Source organism: Sylvia atricapilla, chromosome Z (assembly GCF_009819655.1).
Source record: "Sylvia atricapilla isolate bSylAtr1 chromosome Z, bSylAtr1.pri, whole genome shotgun sequence".
NCBI classification, from domain to species: domain Eukaryota; kingdom Metazoa; phylum Chordata; class Aves; order Passeriformes; family Sylviidae; genus Sylvia; species Sylvia atricapilla.
Window position 1 is genome coordinate 22924154 of NC_089174.1, and position 22611 is coordinate 22946764.

Genomic DNA, 22611 nt, shown 5'->3' on the forward strand with positions numbered 1-22611 from the left:
TCATTGTTTTCTCATAAACAAGGCCAACCACTATTAATGTGCTGCAACAGATTTTTTTCCCTTTCCCCTCAAGCAATGTAAGGTATCAGTATATATAAGATTTTAGATAAATAGGTAGGATGAAGAATTTTGTTAACAAAGAAGTTAAATTGGTATTTAATTATGTCTCAACAATTTGTCCATTTCCTTCTGACTATCTTTTTCCTATGAGTGTACTGAACTTCCCTACCATAAAGGTCTTGCCTGGTAAGAGTAGTATGCTGAATTATTTATGGATGGACACATTGCTTAAAGCCTCAGTTATCACTGCTCCACTGAATCTAATCATGATTCAAAAGAGGGATTAATATGTATGATTCATATTTTGTTGTGACTTACAAATGTTGTGCAATCACTTCATTCTTGGTCCAAATGACTGTGATAGGTGCAGAGTTAAACCAAACCTGGTAGCCGTAGTCGTGCCAAGTATTTGTGTGTAGTAGAGAGATGAAGGTGTTGTGTATTCTGTCAGGCACTTAGATGAGGCCGGAAGATTGAGTCACAAGTAGGAGCTGTAAATGCTCGCTTGATGATCTTGTACATTATAAATCCAAGAGTGAGACAGGGATGGGTGATGATTTTTGACACATTCTCCCAAAACTCCGCATAATACTGATTGTAAACCATTTTCTGCCCTCTGAGGTACCTACTACAGCAAGAGACTGTTTCACGGCTGTATTCAGGACACTTTTGGAATACAGCGGACCATTAGTACTTGCTTATATCCCCTTAAAACTTATGTGGAAATCACAGTATCAAAATGCCCATAGATGTGGCGTCCTGATGAGATTTTCAGTGGGATGTTGGAAGTGTGCCAGTGCACCAGAGCAGTCTAATGGTGCAAATACCCAAACTATTTAACAACACATAAAAGAAATGGCTGTCACTTCTCCATAGTTTTTATATATTGAAGCAGTTGTGTCTAGCACAGCAAAGAAGTGGAGATTTGGATCTTAGATTCTGCTTCTGGTAAAGGATTGATGTATTATTTGATCCCTTTTTCTTCTTTTTTTTTTTTCTTTTTTTGCCTCTGGTCTGTGCCTGTGTAAAAAGCTGTGAAGTATTTATCTTGCTGTAAGCCTTACAATGAGTGAGAATCCTGGTGGTGATGTGTCCCTCTGGGCCACTGTGGAGGGGGTAATCCCCATTTTACAGTGGGGTTTGCACACTGAGATGAGGCAGGAATTTCAAACTGGATTGCCCAGCTTCTATATTCAACAGCCAGCTTGTGCCCCTTCTTCCTCCACCTCCTCTTCCTCCTCCTCTTTCTTCTCCTCCTCTTCTCCTGTGTGCTTGGTAACGGGCTCTGTGCAGTCACACACATTTTTGGGTTGTTGCTATAACGCTTTATTGGAAACTCAAATGCTTCTGCTTTTGGGGGTGGGGGTTGGGCACTTCCTGGTTACAAGAGCTTACCTGATTTTGTGGTTTTTCATGCTCAGAAAAAGCAATTTCAAAATACAGCCATGAAACTTCTACACAGTGGCTCATCTTTCAGGTATTTTTGTTAATGACGTTTTAGGACAGTATTGGGAATTAAAAGTAGGGAGCAGTGGTGAAAGCATTTGCAGTGGGTAGAAGCCACTAGGCTTTGGTGCATTTTCAAATTTCAGATTCCTATCTTATGTTGAAGGTAGTAAGTCTGTAGCTGAGGATCTTACAAACATCACAAATCCCAGTTTATTTGGGTTTGCCCCCTGCTGAGGAAGGGAGAATTCACTGTCTGGTTAGTGAAAGGTACCAAATGAGCTGAGGACGCCCATGCAGGATGAGACTCTCTGACCCTGGGCTTCACTGTGGGCTTCAGCTGAGAGCAGGAAGAGGCATTACAAGTCCACTCAGGACAGCACAGTTCAGTGGCCTATCCCCTTTGTCAGTTCCCTGCATCCCATGACATGCAGACTGTATTTGTTTTTAAAAGAGATGTTTGATTTTTTTCCCCCCACTCATCCCATGCCATGACAGCCCATATTAACTCTTTTCCTTATTTCCCATCTTTCCAATTAAATCCTTGATGTATTAAATAAGAAACCTCAAGTGAAGCTGTTTAAATTCTGATCCTGGTTTTCAGCCAAGCCACATACACCTAAGAATTCACCTTAGAGCCATGTTTTTAATGCCTAGCCTCAGAAAGATGAACTACTAACTACTAACTTAATCTACCCTGCCTCATTTAATAGAGTTAAGATATCAGGATTTGCAAGTTTAATTCTCAGCTATCTTTCATACAACCAAATCAATATAGAGCAAAATGCCCTTGTAGCTAAAATTAATCCTGTGAAACATGCCTGGAGCAAGGCCCAGCAGAAGAGGATGCAATGATGAGACGGTGCTGGCTTTCTGAGGAATGGGACATGGGTCAGGATTAATTTCCCCTGCTGTGTATTGCCATATGCATCTATCATTTCAGGAATGCCCTGTGGATCACTGCATGGGTATTTCTTTGACAGGCAGAAGAAAAGAACTATAGAGAAGAGGAGGGAAACACCTTCTTGGGGACAGAGCTGCTGAGGGTATGGGGAATGCAAATGCTCAGGAAGGATAGAGAACAGTTTCAAGCCATGCTGTAATTGCACTAGTGATTGAAAACAGTGCTCCATCAGATTTTATTCCTTGCTGCAGGTGTTAATGGGGAATATAATAAAGAGCACAGAGTGCCCTTGTATCTGATTAAATAGTTCTCTCCAAGTTAAACCAGCAGCACTGGTGTGTTACCAAAATTTCTTTACAGCAACAGAGTCTTTCTCTATCACACCTCAGATGTGAGGAGGAAGGAGACAAATTTCAGCAAGCCCAGAGTACTTGTAGTATCTGCTTCAATGTGTTGCTGCTGTTTTGGCTCTGCTTCTGTCAAAATCTGAGTTGCTTGAACCAAAAACTGGGGGGAAAGAGCCTCTCCCCGTGCATTGCCTCTGAATAATACATGGAAAACTCAAGACTGCCTGCTTCAGAACTCTTCTGTAATGGATCCCTTTGGACTGATAGTAGGGATGTGCAAATCACCGGTACTTGTGAGGTGCTTCTCTCTGAAAAGCACTCAGAGATGTTGTTGTTAGGGCAGATACTAAACACAGAGTGACACGGTAAAATCTTCAGAAGGCTCTTTTTTATGGCCACATGCTGTCTTTTATACAGTTTTCACAAACCTCGAGGGCAACATCTAATTGATTAATAGTTTTCTTGTTAATTATTCTATTGGTTAGTAAAAGGTATTTTACTTATGTGTGAAATCTTTCTATTCTCAGATTGTTTACATATTTTCTTCACTGATTCTCATGGGACAAATCCCTTGTTATTACAGGTTCACTTATTTTTCACTCTCAGAATATATTGTTGCATTAAAGGAACTTCTCAATCTCAAAATAGCTTCATATGGGAATTTAGAGATTGCTTGATAGCTATTCAGCTATTTTCCAGCTATTCAGGCCCACAGTGGCAATCAGAAGAAACACCAAAATATGCTCTTAGTTGAATAGTCACTGTGTTTTGTATTCTTTACAGGTGTGGGAAGACTTGTAGTGGGGCAGCCAGCTCCTTCTGGCAAGTCTTCACCCACTTCAGTTGTCCATTCAGACCTCCACACACAGCAGCTCCTGGCAGCTTTTGCCCAAATGTTTGCAAGGGCTTTTTAAACACTGAAGACAATCCTGTGGCACCTGGGAGTGAGTGCCACAGACATGGATCTGGCCACCACTTCCTTCCATCTGAATTGTATTGCCATTTTAAAGAAATGTCATGGAGAATTAGCACAACTCCTATTTGCACAAGTGACCATGTACCTTTTTTAAACTATAAAAGCAAATTTTAGGGAAGTGATAACTATTCTCCCTCTTGGATCTGTATGAAATGTTCTTTATTGAACTTTGAATGTTGGAAAATTGTTTTCTTGCTGGAGCAAAGAACACGTTGAAGTTTTTGAAATAATATTATTTAGGATAATTTGTAAGTAACTATTCAGATAAATAATGGACCCTACTTTCAAAGAGAAGCTGAAAGTTCATATTTTAGATTGCCTCTTTTACATTGTATAAAGCTGTACATATTCAGATTAGTTTGGAGTATTTTCGTGTACCATTAGAGCTGGCAACCTCAAGTCATGTCTGTCTGGTCTAATAAAAGAAAAAATTTTCAAGACAAACTAAGTTAAGATTTAAATTAAGCCAACTCCTGTGGTATAGTGATTTTTTAAATTGGCAGTCAGTGCATTTTTAGGATTTTCGTGTAAGCATTGCCTGGATGGATGCCAGACTTCTTTTGCTGCAGGAATCAGGATAGCTCTGGCTAGTCTAAGAACGCTTCTCTTTTTGAGCTTTTAAACTCTCTACAAAAAATACTCTTTGGTGCGGGGACCAACTCCATTTGAAATCATGGTCTTGGTCAAACAACAGTATATGAGGAGACAGATGAACAAGACAAGGAAAAAAGGAATTTTTGATATCAACTTACTGGTTTTTGGTCCAAAGCAGGACTGGGATTTTCTTCCCCAGAGAACCAAAAGTTTGCATAGCAGAAGCAGCATAGTGCTGAGGGCACAGCAGTTTTTTAGCTGCAACTGGAGCACACCAGTGGGCTGGGCAGGGAATAGGATGTAGTGCAGAGGGGGCACTTTGGCATCTGATCAGGAAGCAGGGGGCAGGGCTTCCCACAGTCTGTCAGCTGCCAGCACAAACTCCTTCTTGAAGTATTGTCATTTCAGCAGAGGCAGCAGACATTAAAAAAATAAAATGGCATTTTGTAGCCCATTTTCTCATAGCATGAAATGAAGAAGTACCATAGAATTTAAGGAACTGGGCTTTAGGCCTAAATTTTCTAATTTTAACCATACAAAAAACAGTCATCCCAGTTTTTGAGTCTGTGGCATCAGCATGCTCACAGTGCTGTTGAGTCATTTATAGAGCTGTGAGTGCCCACAGTGGCACTGCAAGCCAGGAGGGCTTTTTTCCTTCAGTGGAACTTTCTCTGATGTAATTCCATAGACTGTTTTCCCTTTTGCGTTTCTTATAAAAAATATGTGTACTTATATATATATATGTAAGAACTGCCTTTGCCCCCAAGAGTCAGAAGGGCTTAATATTTTCTGTGCATTTTTTACTTTTGCACAGTTAGCAAAACAATGTTCACATCTATGCTTGTAACTCTGCTAATGAAGCTATTATAATGTGAAATAAAATATCACCGTGACTCTGCCTAATTAGCATTACAAATTCAGTTGAAGAGATAAATGACCAGATCCTTCAGGGTGCAAGTTAATTCAGCTACAGGTACATGTACTCACAAAATTTACAAAGATGGGCCTGCAGACTTATGAAATGGAGGCCTGGAAAGCGCTGCCTTAATGAAATGCAAATCGTGTTTCAACTGTTAAATGAACCTGCTCTCTCAGGTGTCTCAGGCAATGGGAAAAGCCTGTGAAAACTGCTCTAATTGGGATACAAAAAAGAAATCAGTAGTTACAGTCTCTGCTGATGGGCAGGAGAAGAGACACAACAGACCATGTAAAGCTTAATATTCCATGAATGGCTTGGTCCACTTAAAATCACTGGAAAGACTGTCAGCATCTGATCCAAAGGCAATTAGTCAGAAATTAATGCTCTTTACAGAGTAAATAGTGAAGTCAGGTGGTCATGGCTGATTTATAAAAGAAAAGCTGGTGACATTCAATAAAAAATTAGGCACTTGTGGACAAAGAAGATGTTTCTGCTAGTGGCACTATGTAAAAACATTACTAAAAATAGGTAACAATTAGCATTATTCAAATAAGGTTTAATTGTCTGTTTGTGTAGTTTGAAGAAAATCTGGTGCAGGTGACCAGTCTTCAATGGCAACTTGAAGTCAAACTTCAAGACATTTAAACGGACTTTCCATGAGCTTTAATTGTCATTTTAACTGAAATAGTCAAACTCTACTAATTTCAATGGGAGGTAAAGAAAGAGTTTGCCTGAGAACTTTAATAAGGGTGGAGTAGAGCTCAATACACAGCTGAAATCTCGTAAATCTGTGTTCCTTGATAACTACAAAGTTGTACACATCTAAATTATCATTTCACTTGTCAGAAACCTTTAGTATGAAATTACACTCTCAGCAATTACTACTGAACCATTTAATGAATAATTTGTAGAAGTTCTTCATTAAAAAGCAGTAATTGTTGACTTTAAAGAGAGACAAACCAACAAAAAATATGTAAAAGCATAAAGAACACTCTAACATCAAAGGCTCTCTACTGAAATGTGGGATCCATGTATTTTTCTTCAACTGCAACCTACATACAAATGACAAATAAACCTTTCAAAATATAATTAGGAAGGCATTAAATCCAAACATGTCTAAAGTAGCATTCCTTTCTTTCAGTCCCAGCAGAAAGGAAATATTGATTACTCTTCCTCTCAAACACCTACAGTGGTGTTCTCATGATGTGCAAAGACAGTTAGCTGAAATCTAAGCAGAAGTAAAATTAAAATGACTTTAAAGCAGAAGTGATTAAAATTTATGTTATTGTGTCAGAAAAATTCTGAAGACAGGTTTGCAGCCCTCAATTTGCAATATTCCTCACAGAGAAAAGAGTCTATTTGCTGCTTTTTCAGGGCTGAATGTTTGTCTTTCAAGCACGTTAACAGAGAATTTAGCAGCTAATAAATCACAGTGATGATAAGCACTCATGTCAGTGCATCTGTGGGCTCACAGAAATAGAAATAGAGCCAATAGAAAGAAATAACAGGGTTTGAAGAACAGTGACAAGATCCAGTAGATGCTTCTTTCTTGGCCCTGAGCCAATCCTTGTCAGAAGGGTATCAAACTTTCTGGATTCTTTACCTTAAGGGGTAAGTCTTAAACTTGCCCTTTATGGAAATACCTGCTGGCAGTGTGGGGTGCATTACTACGCCAGTGTAAAGTGATACAACTTCTTTAGGAAAGCTACAGGGAAAATTGTCAAGTTCTCAACTAAAAGAAAAAGTTGGAGTAATATATAATATACTAGCTGAAAGCCTGGTAGAAACATTTTTGTAGGGTAAAGAATTATTTCATACCAATTTCCAGAAATTTCTTGGATTCTTTTACTTCTTTCCTTTCTTATTAGAACTGTAAATAAAAAAGTATTTTTAAGACCAGGGAAAGGAGAGGAATCAGAGTAAGGGAAAAGAATGATCAAATAATAAGAACTACTCACCTTAAGAGAACAGAGGAATTATCTCGAATCCTCCCTTCTTTTCTGGAAAATATAAAGCCAAGGGCAATGGTGTTGGGAAACACAATGGGTTAAGTCTACAATAGCATCAGCGACATATCAAAAAAATGAGTATGGAATACTTATTTATCAAATATTTTCCAGCTCAGAAATCACAGTCTGCACACCTTAGCCTTTTGTGCTTTCAGTAACTTGTCCTGTTTTGTTGGCAGTACATGATGTGCTTTGATCATCCGGTTATTTTTTTATTTTTTAGGTTACTCATATGTCTGTAAAAATCCCTCAGCTACACACACACACACACACACACACAAAGAGCTATTATAAAAAGAACTGAGGGGGTTTCTTGATTTTTTTCTTATTGTTTACCAAAGAACTTTTCGGCAGCCATTTGTAAATGGGTCTGACTGAACTCGAGCATTATGGAAATACATTCTCATATCCCTGTTAGGGGTGCAGGGAAATCTTTGCTTGAGAATGCTTTGAAGCACAAAAGGACAAATGGGTGGGAAGAAAAACATATTGTCAGAATAAGCTCATTAATGACTGCTGCAGTTGAGTCAAACTAGCAGAGGAAGCCCATGAATCACAGTCCATTTAAGCTGGTTGGGTATAAATTTTCCTGCTGTTCACACAGTTCTATTGATTGGCAGGTGGTTACTTTGAACGAAAAGAGTGTATAAAATTAATCAGACTCATTAGCTTGTGTCCAGTATATTTCTGATCGTCTTTCACTTTTTTAACCACAGAACCCCCTTCACCTGCAGATGAGTTTAGAAAACTCATTGAGTTCTGATGCTGATGTCACTTTCTCAATCCTTGCAATGAACAACTGGTACAATTTCAGCCTCATGCTATGCCAGGAGGAGTGGAACATCACAGATTTTCTCTTCCTCACACAACAGAGCTCCAAGTTCCATCTAGGGTCCATTATAAACATCACAGCAAACCTCACTTCAACCAGTGACCTTCTGAACTACTTGCAGTTTTACCTGGAGAGCATCAAAGACACGACATTGACCATGGTGATGTTTGGATGTGACATGGAGAAAACACGGAGCATTTTTGAGATAACCACACAGTTTGGTGTGATGCCTCCAGAGCTGCATTGGATTATTGGGGATTCACAGAATGTGGAGGAGCTGAGGACAGAAGGTTTGCCCCTCGGTCTCATTGCTCACGGCAAGACAACTCAGTCAGTCTTCGAGCATTACGTGCAGGATGCCATGGAGCTGGTAGCTAGGGCTGTGGCAGCAGCTACCATGATCCACCCTGAACTGGCTCTCATTCCAAGTACTATGAACTGCATGGACACTGATGAAAGGAATATCACTTCAGGCCAGTATTTGTCAAAGTAAGTTTTGCTTTTTTCTATTTTTTCCACTTAGGTAGTATTTGCTGTATTGCAATATTTGCTATATTGCTGTATTGCAATAAAAAATCATTTTCTTCCCCCTCGTACCATTTTCTGTGGATTAGCTGTCATGCTAACCTCTCTCACAAACACGTTTGTTTCAGTATTTCCTCCCACTTCTTTACTGCTGGGCAGATGAAGAAATTTTAACTTTGCCACAATGGGAGAGTATGCTAGCTGGTGGATGGGGTCCGCCGCTTGGGACTCAGAGAGCTACAGCCACCCCAAAGGATGTTTCGCTAGAAACAGCTCCTTGGGGGGTCAGAGCTCTCCTCAGCTGGACAGAGGGGCTTCTTAGCATCGGGCAGAGCAGTGATTTTTCAGCTCAGTGATTTCAGCTTTCAGTGATTTCAGCTCAGTGCTCTTAGCTCATGCCCTTGTGAGTTAGCCCCTCTTTTAGCCAGCCGTGGTGAGAGAGAGAGGTCTCGTATGGAATTTCCGCAGGTGGTACTTTATTGAGAGGGTACTAGTGAAAGGGATCCAGGGACGAGGAACCTCTCCCGATTAGAGGAAATCCAGGGGTTTTTATGGGACACCAGGGTGGGAGGAAAAGGGTACAGAACCAATCAATTGTAACAGATCTACATAAAATCCCGAGGGGTCTTGTGGGTCTCCAGACAGGTCGCCGTAGCTAGGATGCTTGCCTTTTTGTCCTAGTGGCTCAGGGTGAAGTTGCGAAATTCTTCCTTGGCTCCTCAGCTTGGCTCCCTCCAGGGCAGAGCAGCCGGGGCTCCACCCACCTCCACAGGAGAGAAGCCAGAACTCCGAGATTCTGGTTGAAGAAGACACTTTTCCACAGAAGTAGAGATCACACAGTAAACATAGGCTAGATTACAGACTGTGCTCTGAAACTTTTATTTATTCATGTAAAGTTGGCTACTGTCAAATTCTCTGAGATTTTGAGTGTACAAAACAGAGAATATTTGCACTATCTAAGCCCTCAGACAATATCAAGATTTGTAGTGGCCCTTGATAGTATGCTTCCATGGAGAAGAGAGGAAAAGGTGCACCTTCATATACTCAGAGGGTTTCTTCTGGAGAGAGCACTCAACACACCAGAAGTACAAAGTCCTGTTTCTGCTGCCTGTCACTATATAGAAGTTAATCCGAAAACTACTTGGGTGTTGCTGTCTAGAAATATTATAGGTTTTCACATACAAGTGTAAAACTTGCATGATCCTTTTTGAAAACAAGCAAAAATATCTTGGTTAACTGCATAAATTCATCACTTAATCTACATCCAGCAACTGTTGTATGTTTTGCCCCCACTACATCTGGTTTTCAACTTAAAGATCTTGTTGGACGGAGCTGGGATAAAAGTTCTTGAGACTTTTTGTGTTCAACTTTTTTTGAAAAACGTAACTTTTTCTTGGATATGTCTGCACAATAATGTATTAACAGCCCTGCTCAAAACACAACCATTTGAGATCCTAACATTTCCTTAGTCCATTTATCCTTTCGGAGTCAAAAACTTTGTATTTCCAAAGGGTGGCACAGGGCTTGGGAAATAAATGCTGTAGCAACTCGCAATACCCCCAGTGACTTGTGATGTTTATTTTGCCTCATTATGGATATTTCAACTAGATCATAACTGAAAAGTAAAAGCAGGAGTCTTCTTAGAGTAGTGAAAGAAAGGATTGTGTGCTTCACCTTGTTTTTTCCTATACATTTGCTTGTGAATCCTATTAAAGAGAAAATAACAGGTTAGAGAAACACTAGTCCTAAATTAGTGCAGCTGTTTTTGCAGTGTATGAGCAAGACAGATACCTGATGGCCAGAACTGATGTGTTTGCGCCAGCAGCAGCACTACCAACTCTGAGTGGTTTCATTAATTTTTCAGGTGTGACATGCTAATAAGTGGCTTCACTGTCATCAACCTTGCCCATCTTACCAGAGATTTTAGGCTTTTTTAGCCTCTGAAGATGAAACTTTTGTCTGCTGCTCAACTGCTTGTATGTTAATTAATGAGTGCATTTTTCTGTCTGAATGAACCCATCTGTCTTGGTGTGAAGTGTTGGAGCTGCTGTGGGTGGGGATGGAGAAGGGAATTATGGAGAAGAAGCACTGCACAGACCTTCACCTCCTCTCTCTGCAAAGAGTGGATGAACAGCAGCCCAACTCTCTGGCACAGCCAGAGCTTCTTCTGCCAGCACTGATCTCATACCCTGGGTGTGCAGACATTTAAGTGCATCCCAGAGCAGAATAATAAGCTAGTGCATGGCAAAGCATGCTTATATCTATGTGGATATGGGTGGAGATGTACACCCCCTGAAGATTTTACTGTAGTAAGTCACTGTCCCTCCTTCCTCTTATAATGAGATTGATTCCCTCATTTATTCTCTCCTTCTCATAGGAGTGTCCTTGTTGATGGAACAAGCCATTAAAATTTCAAAGTCTCATCTTGTTTTATAGATTTAATTAGTTTTACAGCTTTAACTCACCTTCTTAGGTATTTCATCAGCCTGCTATTTCATAGAGCCATAAAATCACAAAATGGTTTGTGTTGCAAGGGACCTTAAACATCACCTCGTTCCATCCCCTCCTGTGGGTAGGGACACCTTCCACTATCTCAGGTGGCTCCCAGCCCTGCCCAGCCTGGTCTTGTATATTTCCAGGGATGGGGCAGCCATAGCTTCTCTGGGCACTCTGTGCCAGAGCCTCGCCACCCTCACAGGGAAGAACTTATTCCCAGTATCCCATCTCACCCTGCCCTCTGACTGTTTGAAGTGATTCCCTCTTGTCCTATCAGTAAGAAGTCTCTCCAGCTCTGTTAGAGTCCCTTTAGGTAATGCAAGGCTACTAAAAGTTCTCCCCAGAACCTTCTCTTTTTCCCTGCCAATTGTAGTTCTTGCCTCCAGTAAGCTGCCCAAAAAGAGAGGGAACTAACTATCAAGCTTGAGAGAAAATAATTTCATTAAATCATTCTTAAATATACATTCTTAAATATACTACAAAGATACTTCTACTGAAAAGATAGCACTATGAGAGATCTAAGGAGCAGTTCTTGTAACAATGCACATGAGAAACAAAGCTGAAATGAGCAAATTACACACTCATTGTTCAAACTTAAGTGACTCTGATAAAGCTCTGATGCTGTTATCACAGACTGTCGGTGTGAACTTTAGCTCCCATATATTGACACAGCTTTAAGAAAATTCATTCAGCTGTCAGACTTGAGGACCTGGCCCTTCACCTTCTCAAATTTATGCAGGCTGTCTTTCCATACAGATCTTATTAGCCCTTCTAAAATGGCACTGCTCAGATACTGCCAGCATGTCCTGCAGTTCCCAGCACTTGTAATCCCCAAAAATTCACCCTGGAGATTTCTAGCTTAGGAAGCATAGTCAGAACTTCTTATCTGTTTCCTAAAGTTGTCAAGTAAAGGAGTTTTCACTTGAAGTGGCTGGCATGAGTTTCACTGGTGCTGCTCATAGTGCATGCAAATACTCAACAGCCACAGTTGCTTGTGTATAAACCAAAGTGTTGTTATAATGCTTCTTCAGTATGGTTCCCATCATTTATTTTGATTCATGTTCTGTCACTTCAAAAAATACAGAATATGCAGATCAGTCGCAAAGGCAAGCTGCTAACTTGATGAGGTGGTGAAGTTTTACATTTAAATACTGCTAAATCTCTCTCAGGTATCCACTCCTAACACAACCACAGGACAAGTACGGGGGGCTTGTTCTGCCCTCCTGGGTGTGCTTACTTCTATTACGTGAGTCAGAGAACACTGTGCATTAATTCCATATTAATTCTCATTCCACCTTCAGAAAATTATTGTAATGCATTATTCCATAGCTTCAGTTACTCCCAAAACACCTGCTTTGCAGCATTCTAATGCCCAGGTTGTGCTATATTAGCAACATGGGGCCAAATTCCTAAGAACTTTGCAATCCACCTGAGGACTTGTTTCTCTCAGTTTTTGCCATTTTTCTGAACTGCTAACAGTGTTTTGTGTACAACTCCTAAAGAAATTTTTGTGTAGGCCTATCTACACACATGGAATGGTTTTACTGTTACTGTCACAGTGATGGCTTTGGCCTGTACACCCAGCAAAGCTTGTAAAAAAGTTGCACAATTTTTCACAGAAACTGAAGGAGATAAGAGAGAGATAAAAACCAAACAAGTTTATGGGCACATAAACATTCCTTCAGTGCTAAAAATTGCCTGGTCCCATCAACTTTGTCTTGATAGTGTTTACTTACACAAACAGGGAAGTTACACCATCAGATAGGAAGCATGGATTAGGAAGGAAGGAATGAACAAACAGAGGCAGATACCCCTCATTAGTGGAGCTATGGTGTCCTTTTACACTGAAGTAAATGGTGTAGGATTTAGAAAATGAAAACTGCATTTATAGTTCATATACATTTATATTTATAAACACCTGTCTGCCCTTTTAGGCATGACTCCAGATGCAGGCTAACACATGTACAGATCATCTGCTTTTGAGAGTATTGTCTGTATCGTCTTTCTCCAAACTCAACCTACTCAAAAGAGACTGAGCAAAGACTGTGAAGCTGCCTCAGAGAAGGCTATCACACACACAACCACACTCAAAACTGAAGCATTTACTTCTATAAATCTACCTTCGCAAAGGAATAAAATAGATATGACCTTGAGACTTAAACAGTGCAGAGGTTTAACTGCTGAAACCCCATCAAAATCATCAAAAGTCATCAAAATAAAGTGTAGAGACCAGACAGAGTATGGATGTACACACACTTGCAATTGATTTATCATTTTCAAATCAATTTAAGGGTATTTTTATCCTCTTTAACTATTGATAAACAGTTAACTCTACGTAAAAGTTTATGTCTTCCTTATTGAAACTAGAATGACAGCCTTTATACTGCTTCCAACACTTGCTTTCATTCAGTTCTCAGGACCAATGTGAAGTGCCGTATTCTGCTACAACAGCTGAGTAGTCTGTCTTCTGAGTGCCTCTTACTGAAAAAAAAAAATGCACGAGTTGGAATGTATGGAATTGCGCCATATTAGCAGCAATTTAACTCAGTTGTTTTTAAGGGAACCACTGTTGTAAGTCTTGTGCAACCCCTGCCAAATGCATAGCAGCTTTGTTATTAGCAGCGTGCACTTCAGCTGGTCATGGTGCTCACACTAAAAAGGATTTTCTCCTTCAAATACTTAATTCCTGCTGAGTTCCTTGCTCCTTTATCCATGTCGTTTTTAGCCTCTTTGATGATGGCTCATCAGAAGCTGAATTCAACAGGCAGGCAGGACAACTACTAACAAACACTGCCTTTCAATACAAAGGAAATAAACAACTTCATTGTCAGTATCTGGAATAGTAAAAGCCCAGAATTCTCAATGCAAAATGTGCAGTGCAAAACTGGCTCACTTCATGGGATCTGCCTCAATGGCAGCATTGCACTTTTAAGAACATTACTTTTGCAAATTTTTTTTAAATATGCTTTTTCGGGTGTTTATTTTTTTAAGAGTTAAAACTGACTGTCCTAGAGCAACCAGCTTTCACTTTCTTCTCTTACTTTATTCTAAAGTGTCTAACACTGATTTACCAATGCCAGATTTACATTTTTGAATCCAGATTGGTTCACTTGAGAGCGCTTGAAAGCTGTTGACAGCACTTCAGTAGCCCCTCTTATGTAAGCTAGATCTTACTGAGATTATAGCATTATTCTTGGAAGGACATTTCATACATAATTTCCACTCTTCCATTTTCATATATATTTTTATCAAGGAAAGACACAGTGAATCTGGTGAGTTCAGCTTAGAACTAACCTGTGTTTCATCAATTTGTGAGGCAAAGGTAACTAAAAAAATACTGTTCTTCTACTCATTTTTCCTAGTAAGTAAAAAAAGACATCTTTCCCAAGGAGATTTCATTTGCATTAGATATTTAGGAGAGCATCCCTATATAATTTAGTAATAAATTATGTGTCTGGTACATTATGCCATAGGATCTATGTGCTATTAATGGTCCAGGTGTTCAACAACATCCCCATCTACTCTCTTCAACATCAATTCATGGTTCAGCTGTCTGCTTCTGATCACTCTGCTTTCTGCCTCCAACAGGTTTTTAGCCAACACAACTTTTGATGGTCTCAGTGGCCACATTAAGGTGAAGGGCTCATCCATTGTCAGCTCAGAAAATAACTTCTTCATCTGGAATCTGCAGCACGACCCTGTCGGGAACCCAGTGTGGACACGGCTGGGGAGCTGGCAAGAAGGGAAGATCATCATGGACTATGGGATATGGCCAGAACAGGCACAGAGACATAAAAGTCACATGCAACAACCCACACGGCTGCATCTGAGGGTGGTGACTCTGATTGAGCATCCCTTTGTCTTCACAAGGGATGTGGATGATGAAGGTCTTTGCCCAGCAGGGCAGCTGTGCTTGGACCCACTGACCAATGATTCAGGTGTGCTGGACAGCCTGTTTGAAACCCTCCAAGGGGACAATGACACTGTTCCCATTGAGCTGAAGAAGTGCTGCTATGGCTACTGTATTGACCTGCTGGAGAAGCTGGCTGAGGATATGAATTTTGATTTTGACTTGTACATTGTTGGGGATGGAAAATACGGTGCCTGGAAGAATGGCCACTGGACAGGCCTGGTGGGAGATCTTCTTGCTGGTACAGCTCACATGGCAGTAACATCATTCAGCATCAACACTGCCCGAAGCCAAGTGATTGATTTTACCAGCCCTTTCTTTTCAACCAGCTTGGGGATCCTGGTGAGGACCAAAGACACTGCAGCTCCTATTGGAGCCTTTATGTGGCCACTCCACTGGACTATGTGGCTGGGGATATTTGTTGCTCTTCACATCACAGCTGTATTCCTCACCTTGTATGAGTGGAAAAGTCCTTTTGGAATGACCCCTAAGGGAAGGAACAGGAGCAAAGTATTCTCCTTCTCCTCTGCCCTCAATGTCTGCTATGCAATTCTGTTTGGAAGAACAGCTGCCATCAAACCCCCAAAGTGCTGGACTGGAAGGTTTTTAATGAATCTCTGGGCTATCTTCTGCTTGTTTTGTCTGTCAACATACACAGCCAACCTAGCTGCTGTCATGGTGGGAGAGAAGATCTATGAAGAACTTTCTGGAATACATGACCCAAAGGTAAAGCATGTCTGTTGTTATTAACTCAGCCTATTCTTCTCTCCACTCAAAATTCACTGTTGCATAATTTATGATTTCTAACAAAATCAGAAAGTGATCTTTGTGTAAAACAGTGGTTGCAATTCTTAAAACCTCATGGCATTTCAGGAGGAAAGTTCAGTGAGATAGGGCCCTTAAATACCCATAATAGGTGTTTAAAGGTGTTGGGGGAAGGATTTAAAAGATTGAAGGTGAGGGGAAATGTGAAGTAGTCTCATGTTGTCCATTGCAGAGAAGAATAGTGGGATCTACATGCAGATTAAGGGTTTAAGTTCAGTTCCAAATTCCCTTTGATGGGAGTTGTTTAAATCAGTTGGATTATTCCAGTAATCCTGAGATCTACTCAAACAAAACAACTGCACAGAAGACAAAACCATTGACCCTCTCTAGGTAGGCTATTTCAAGTACTTCATTCTTTGTAATTCTGCTGGCAAAGGTATTGCTGACAAAATTCCGCTTGAATGCTAAATGAAATGTAGCAGAACTGAAATATTTTGAAAAACCCTGCCATATGCATCAAAACAGTGAAACTCAATTTACAAGTAGTCAGGCATTTGATTTGCAGTGTTGTTTCTGCTAGGAAGTTGTCATGGGAGGAGATACGCATGTTGTAGACAGCCCATCTGCAAAGAGCTCAGACTTCCCAGAACTTCCTCAACCTGCTCTCACCCCCTTCCCAAGGAGTCTTCAGTTGGAATTTAAATCCAGTCATTTTATAAGACTATTCTTAATTTATTTGCTGCTAAATCAAGATCAGGAAAGCCAGAGGCAGAATGGCTTGAGAGATAGCTGCAGGTGACACCAGAGCATCCTCTGCACCCAACTGTCACTCCAGGGGACACAGCAGATTTCCCTTGCTCATGTGGCACTTTCTGCAGTGAAGGTGTGATTCTACAAAACCTACAGTTTTGTACTCGTGACCTAACTGCTGGTACAGAAGCCATCCACCATGTGTTTGTCTCAAGGGACTGAACTGATAGATTATTGTGTCTCTGTAAAAAAGTAACTTTAACATGAGAACAGCGCATTCATCTTCCTTTTGTAAACTGTGTGAATAAGTAGTACATATGTCCCTCCCAGACAGCAAAGACCAGGCTCCATCTGTTACATTAGTGAAACCTTGCAGTTAGACTAATGACCAGACAGTTTTGACTTTGTGAGTGCACTGCTTGACTCACTCCCTGCAAGGTTAACTAGATGGTTTCTAACAAAAATGTCATAAACAAAGAACAACAGTTTTGTGGCTGACCCAAGGTGCTCTAAAATTTATGACTTAAAGGAAATTGCTTCTAATTATCTGCCATTCCCCTCCCAGCAAAAAATATCATAAATATTACATTAATATCTTCATCAATATAAGGCACAGAAGTCCATTATATGTGATTTCTTCAAAGCATTCTGAAGATGCTGTTGAGAGCTTTTAGCTGCATATCCCCAGCTCCAGGTATATGTCTGGTACTGTTGTGTGAAACCACAATGTTGGTTTGAAAATTAGGTTAATGCTCTACTCTTCGCACCAGCATCTTCTCATCCATCAAACCAAATTGCAACTGATTACGTCCTATTTTTCAACACTATTACTGTGACCACATGCAGAGTTTTTAAAACAGGTATTGGGAAATTCCTGCAGCTTCAAGGAAAATGAAATTATTCTAAAGCTGTGCTGTTGAAGCTTAGTACAAAACATTGAAGCATGTCAGGTGCTGCAGACACAGATCTTGGTCCAGAACAGAAACACCGATGATTGCTGATTGGTAACTTCAGTGATTCCATTACATTCCATTACTAGCCTTTCCTAGAAAAGCACTTCCCTGCTTTACGGAATAAATCTAAACTCTGAGTTTCCAGTTGGGAATAAGTTCATTATATAATAACAGTTGCCATTGTGGGAATAAGACAACACAATTTTAGGAAAGAAGAAGACTTTCTGCTATTACATTAGCTGCAGAATAGTTTTGTGTATATCATTCATGCATTTCCCTCCAAAGTCTTAGTCTGAAAGAGCAGTTGTAATAGAAAATGCACTAGTTTGACCTTTGCTCACATAGTACCTGAGCTGTGGCTATTCAAAATTCTCCTTAAGAGTTAAAGCTTAGGTTTAGGAAATGTTTGGGCCGTCACAATCACACAGTTACAAGCAGCACATTTTAGTTAGTTACTTAAAGCATTTTTATGTGACTAAAGGATTTTATGCTTAGATTTTTCTTGTCAGATATCTTTACCTCTTTCTTTTTAGTGGTGGAGACTCATTTCAAAAAGAAGTCAGCAGGAGGGAGAAATAACCTTTTTAATTGAAATATACTTCAAAACATCCTTTTGCTTCTCTCAGTGTGCATGTGCCCTTTGTACTGTGCTTTTGAAGTTCATAGAAAAACGAAGCCCAAAATAGAGAAGCAGCCTTCTCAAGGTGACGTAAGACACGTGATTTCTTTAGGCTGTCACCCATAAATGGCAAATCCCATCTGAGGTTGTGAACAGTCCGGAAGGACAGAATTAGAGCTATCTCAGTTCAACTTTTAAATGCACTAATGATATAGAAGAGAATACAGAAATATCATCAAGCTGCTGAAAGAAGGAGCAGCCAGTGAGACAGAAACCAGAAGAAAAGCAGTGAGAAGAAGAATTAATTTACTGGGATATGTCTTGAATTTGAGGAACCTGTTATGTATTTTCTGTGTAAGAATGTTAACCGGGGCGGGTCACTAAAGCCACGCTTCTGCAGTATCCATCAAAAGTGGTTTCTTCCTTTCCTAGGAGGTACAACAGGAGCCCGTAGGTGGTAGAGATCTTGAAGCAATGTCCTGTCACCTTAAAATCTAATTCTTCTTAGAAAATGGGCACTTTTGCGCCACAGCTGCCCCCTCCCCCCTCATTTTCTAATTGTCCAGGTTTTAGACATCCTCTATTGCCAGTGGAAACTGGCAAATACAGCTTTTGTGTCAACTTTAACATGTTCAGCCTCCTGTTTGAGAACAAGGGGATATAGTTACAGCATGAATGTGCTGGCTGCCCAGACAGAACATGCATCCATGTCCTGAATCCCTCCTAAGTAGCTCTCTACAGTACATGGCAAAGAAGTTTAAAAGCTTGTCTCCAGACAGCGGAGATAGACAAAAAACCATTATATTCATATCATTTTGTCTACTTTTATCCCTTCTCTCATATGAATCACTTTTTCTTCTAATGCCACCTCTTACGTTGCACACTAATATTATATATTATATATATTATTATACTATATTTTATATATATATATATATATATATATTATAATATTTTTCTTTCTCAGAGTGCGTAACAGCCCAGGTACTCAACAAGAGTTGAGTTCTTTCCTAGGTTCAGATATTCTTCCTCCAGGCATGCAGACCAGGAGCCTGCCTTGGGCATGGTCTGATCATAGCATCACAAAATGGTTTGGCTTGGAAGAGATGTTAAAGACTACTTGGTTCCACCCAGCTGTTGTGGGCAGGGATACTCTCCACCAGGTTGCTCAGTTATATATAATTTAATCTTTGATATAGCCATGCATAAGTCCTGGAAAGAAAACATTTTACTCTGCAAAACAACTCACGGCAGGTGATTCTGCAGGATCTCCCCAGAGTGGGGGGGCGGGGGGGGGGGAAGGTTTGTGTTAAAGGGAACTTTGGCTTTTGGGTTTTTTATGCAAGATCACATATTAGAGATGCACCAAGAAGTCCTGAGTATGTTGGGTGGTTCAGGTTATTTGAGGTAAAAGAATTCTGGAAGCTCATAGGGCAGAAGAGATATTTCAAATATGCCAAGATGGAAGCAAACAGCAGCAGAGAGAGAGGAGTTGGCCGGATTTTCCATAAGGTAGTCCAACACCTGGCTTTCCTTTCTGCAAAAAGTGTTGCTCTTTCAACAATTTAATGAGCTTTTGGGGTGCTCTCCACCCATTGTGACTTTGTGACAGCTGTCAGCTTTTCTTTCCTGTCTTTAGTACACACTTGAGCAGCCATGACAGAGTTCATTTACTCTGGCTGTATTTTTACTTCTCTGCATTGCTTTACCTTCAAAAATACCCCTTGGCAGTGGCAAAGTTTCTTTCTGCATTATATTTTGACATAAAATATTGAACCTATTTAGCTTCATTTAACAAAAAAAGGGCTACTCCTGTGAGTCCCATTACACAATGGGATTTCACTGCATTGTCTCGCCTAACTTTACATGCCTGCAATGAAGATGTAAGATATTATTTACTCAGTCTACTGTACTTTCACTGTTACAATTTGTAAGGGTGGGCTGCTGTTAAGGCACTGGCTTCAGAACAATATCACCTAAACCATTCCCTGGAAGTGCCTCATTCTCTGTGTCATGAATGATTGTGTTTTCAAAACCCACCACAAAAAACCCCAAAACCATGCCTCAAAGAATACAGTGGTGACACCTACAGTCACTCCTACAAGTTCCACCCAGCAAGTCGTTTAAACAGCCTTGGTGTGGATTTGGATTAGTCCCCAGAAATCTCTGATCTTCTCCTAGTTCAGAGCCTGAAGACTTGCTCTTATCAGATGCCCATCTTTTTATTACAAAACTAAGCATTTTGAGTGATCCAAGAAAAGTATTTCTGAGGTTTTATTAATCAGGAATTCAGTATGTACTACCACCCAGATATTCGTATATAGATATATAAAATGTGAGGGTGCAAGCTCTCATTTCTGATTTATGAGCATCTCAGTTAATTTAGAGGCCTTATGGCGCTTATTATATCAGTTGAATACTTTGTGTTACTTGTATCAAAACTGTCCAGAAATAAAACTGGCAAGTAACTGCAGATGAGCTTTAGCAACACCAAATCATAAAAGAAGAAAGGTCAAACCACTCTGTAGAACCTTTTCATCATTAAAGGCATGATTCAATTTCTCGGTCTTTTACTGATATTTTCCATTGCATTCAGCAATTTTAAAGTGAGGCCTTTACAAGGAGCATCACTTGAACTGCTACGTGTTAAATAGATAATGAAGTAGCGTTTCTTTAAAAAGGCATTAAATTGTATTGCAAAAAAATTAAGTTACAAACTCAGTGAAATTTAAAGAAATCTTACTTCTGCCATGGTGTTTCATATTTGTACAGGACCACAGGGTTCTTTTTACATTTAAAAGAAGGAACTCCAGAGCTTGTGTTTCTGTGAAGGAAGTTACTGGGCACAGAAAGGTCATGATTCACAATCACAGCCTGCTAATTAATACATGGTGCTTTTCTGAGTATTAAGGAGTCAGTGAAGGATTTGAACTCAAAAGGACTTTCAGTGTCACAGAGAGCAAAGTGAAAAACTCTCAGACAAAGGCAAAATTGCATATCAAGCTTCAGCCAGAAAAAAGAATTGCAGATCTGTCTCATACAGGAATGAAAGGCACCTCCAAATTATGGAGATGAAATCTAGACTTCTTTAGCTTCCCCATGCAATTTATGATGGTGAACACTTCACTTGCTTAGCTTCTTCATCACGTCATTGAAGATTTCTAGTTAAAGTTACAGCTTTGGAGGCTCAGAATCTGTCCAGCTCAGATCTACACCATTCTGATACTCATTTTATCAGACAATGCACTACCGTGTTCTGCAAATCAAGTTTCCTTTCCCAATGAAACATGCTTTTTTATGCCTTCTTGCCAATGATTATCTTTTTACTATCTTTGCATAATAACCCCTACTGCTTGAGCTCTTCACCTACATTCATTGCCTCACATTGTCACCGACTGCCCTGGCTGCTCTTTACCTCCCCTTGTTGTTTGATCCAAAGAATTTAGGTGTAGATGTGGAAGAGAGAAGAGAGAGTCTACAGTCTTCATTCCATGTGGTGTAGGTCTTGAAGGTTGTTCTTCAAGCACCAGAAGGAATTAATATGCTTTAGCATTTTCCCATCTATGTGGGTGTCAATTTCTTACTCTCAAGCTAAATATTTAAATACATAATTGTCATAAGATCTTTTGAAAACAGTAAAGTAAGCCCACCACCAGAAATAGTAACTACATCATATATGGGGCTCAGACCCTTGCAAGAAATAATGCAAGTAGAGAACTACAAGAAGTTACTGAAGTAACTGGCAAAAAGTAGCAGAGAACAGTGAATAAGTTGATCCTACCACCTGGCAAGTGGAAGGTCATTATTTAGCTGACTTAGCAGTATGGAAAATGTTTATTATTGTTCACAAAAGTCAAGGCCATTGTTATCTACAGAGACCAGAGTGCTAGTCTGGCTCACCTGCCTGGAGACAGAAGTCCTGCACTGATCTGATGGATTTCAGGGATGAAAAGGGTACAACTTCTCTGGAAGAAATAGTAGTTTTAAATGAGTGCATTAAGATTTGACTGAACACGAGGTCTAATATTAAAGTCTATATTTCACTGTGTAAGAGGCCAGGGTATCAAAATATGACTGTAATTTTTCATTTACACTGCATGCTTAACACATTCCACACTGATTCCAAGAAGGAAAAAATCCCTCGCTCTTCCCATGTTGGATCTGTCAGTGACACGGGACTCCTTCTGATTTACCTTCATTTGTTGTTCTTGAACACAAAGAGCATAGCAAATAATGTGTTGAAGAAATGAGGACTGTGCAGGTAGACAGTTCCACCATCTACAATTGGAAACCTCTTCATCCTGGTAACTCACAATCTGTTTACAACACAAACCATTGTATGTTCCTTTCCTGGAAAACACAGAGCACTATTCTTGCCTTACAAGTTTAGGCAGATGACTGTTTTCAGCCCTGGCACCCTGGGGACAGCTGCCATATGGCCAGGGGGTAGGAGGACTGACCTTCAACTAGCAATAGCTGGAGCAGAAGATATTTGTAAGAAAAAGG

The 22611-nt window shown here is 40.1% G+C and overlaps 1 protein-coding gene across 1 annotated transcript in view; it reads left to right on the forward strand.

Moving 5' to 3' along the window:
- Positions 1–22611, forward strand: part of GRIN3A (glutamate ionotropic receptor NMDA type subunit 3A) — a 64747-nt gene that overhangs the window by 13851 nt on the left and 28285 nt on the right. Inside the window, 2 exon segments of the mRNA XM_066340069.1 lie at positions 7972–8576; positions 14697–15744. Of these exon segments, the coding sequence (XP_066196166.1) occupies positions 7972–8576; positions 14697–15744 (1653 nt within the window).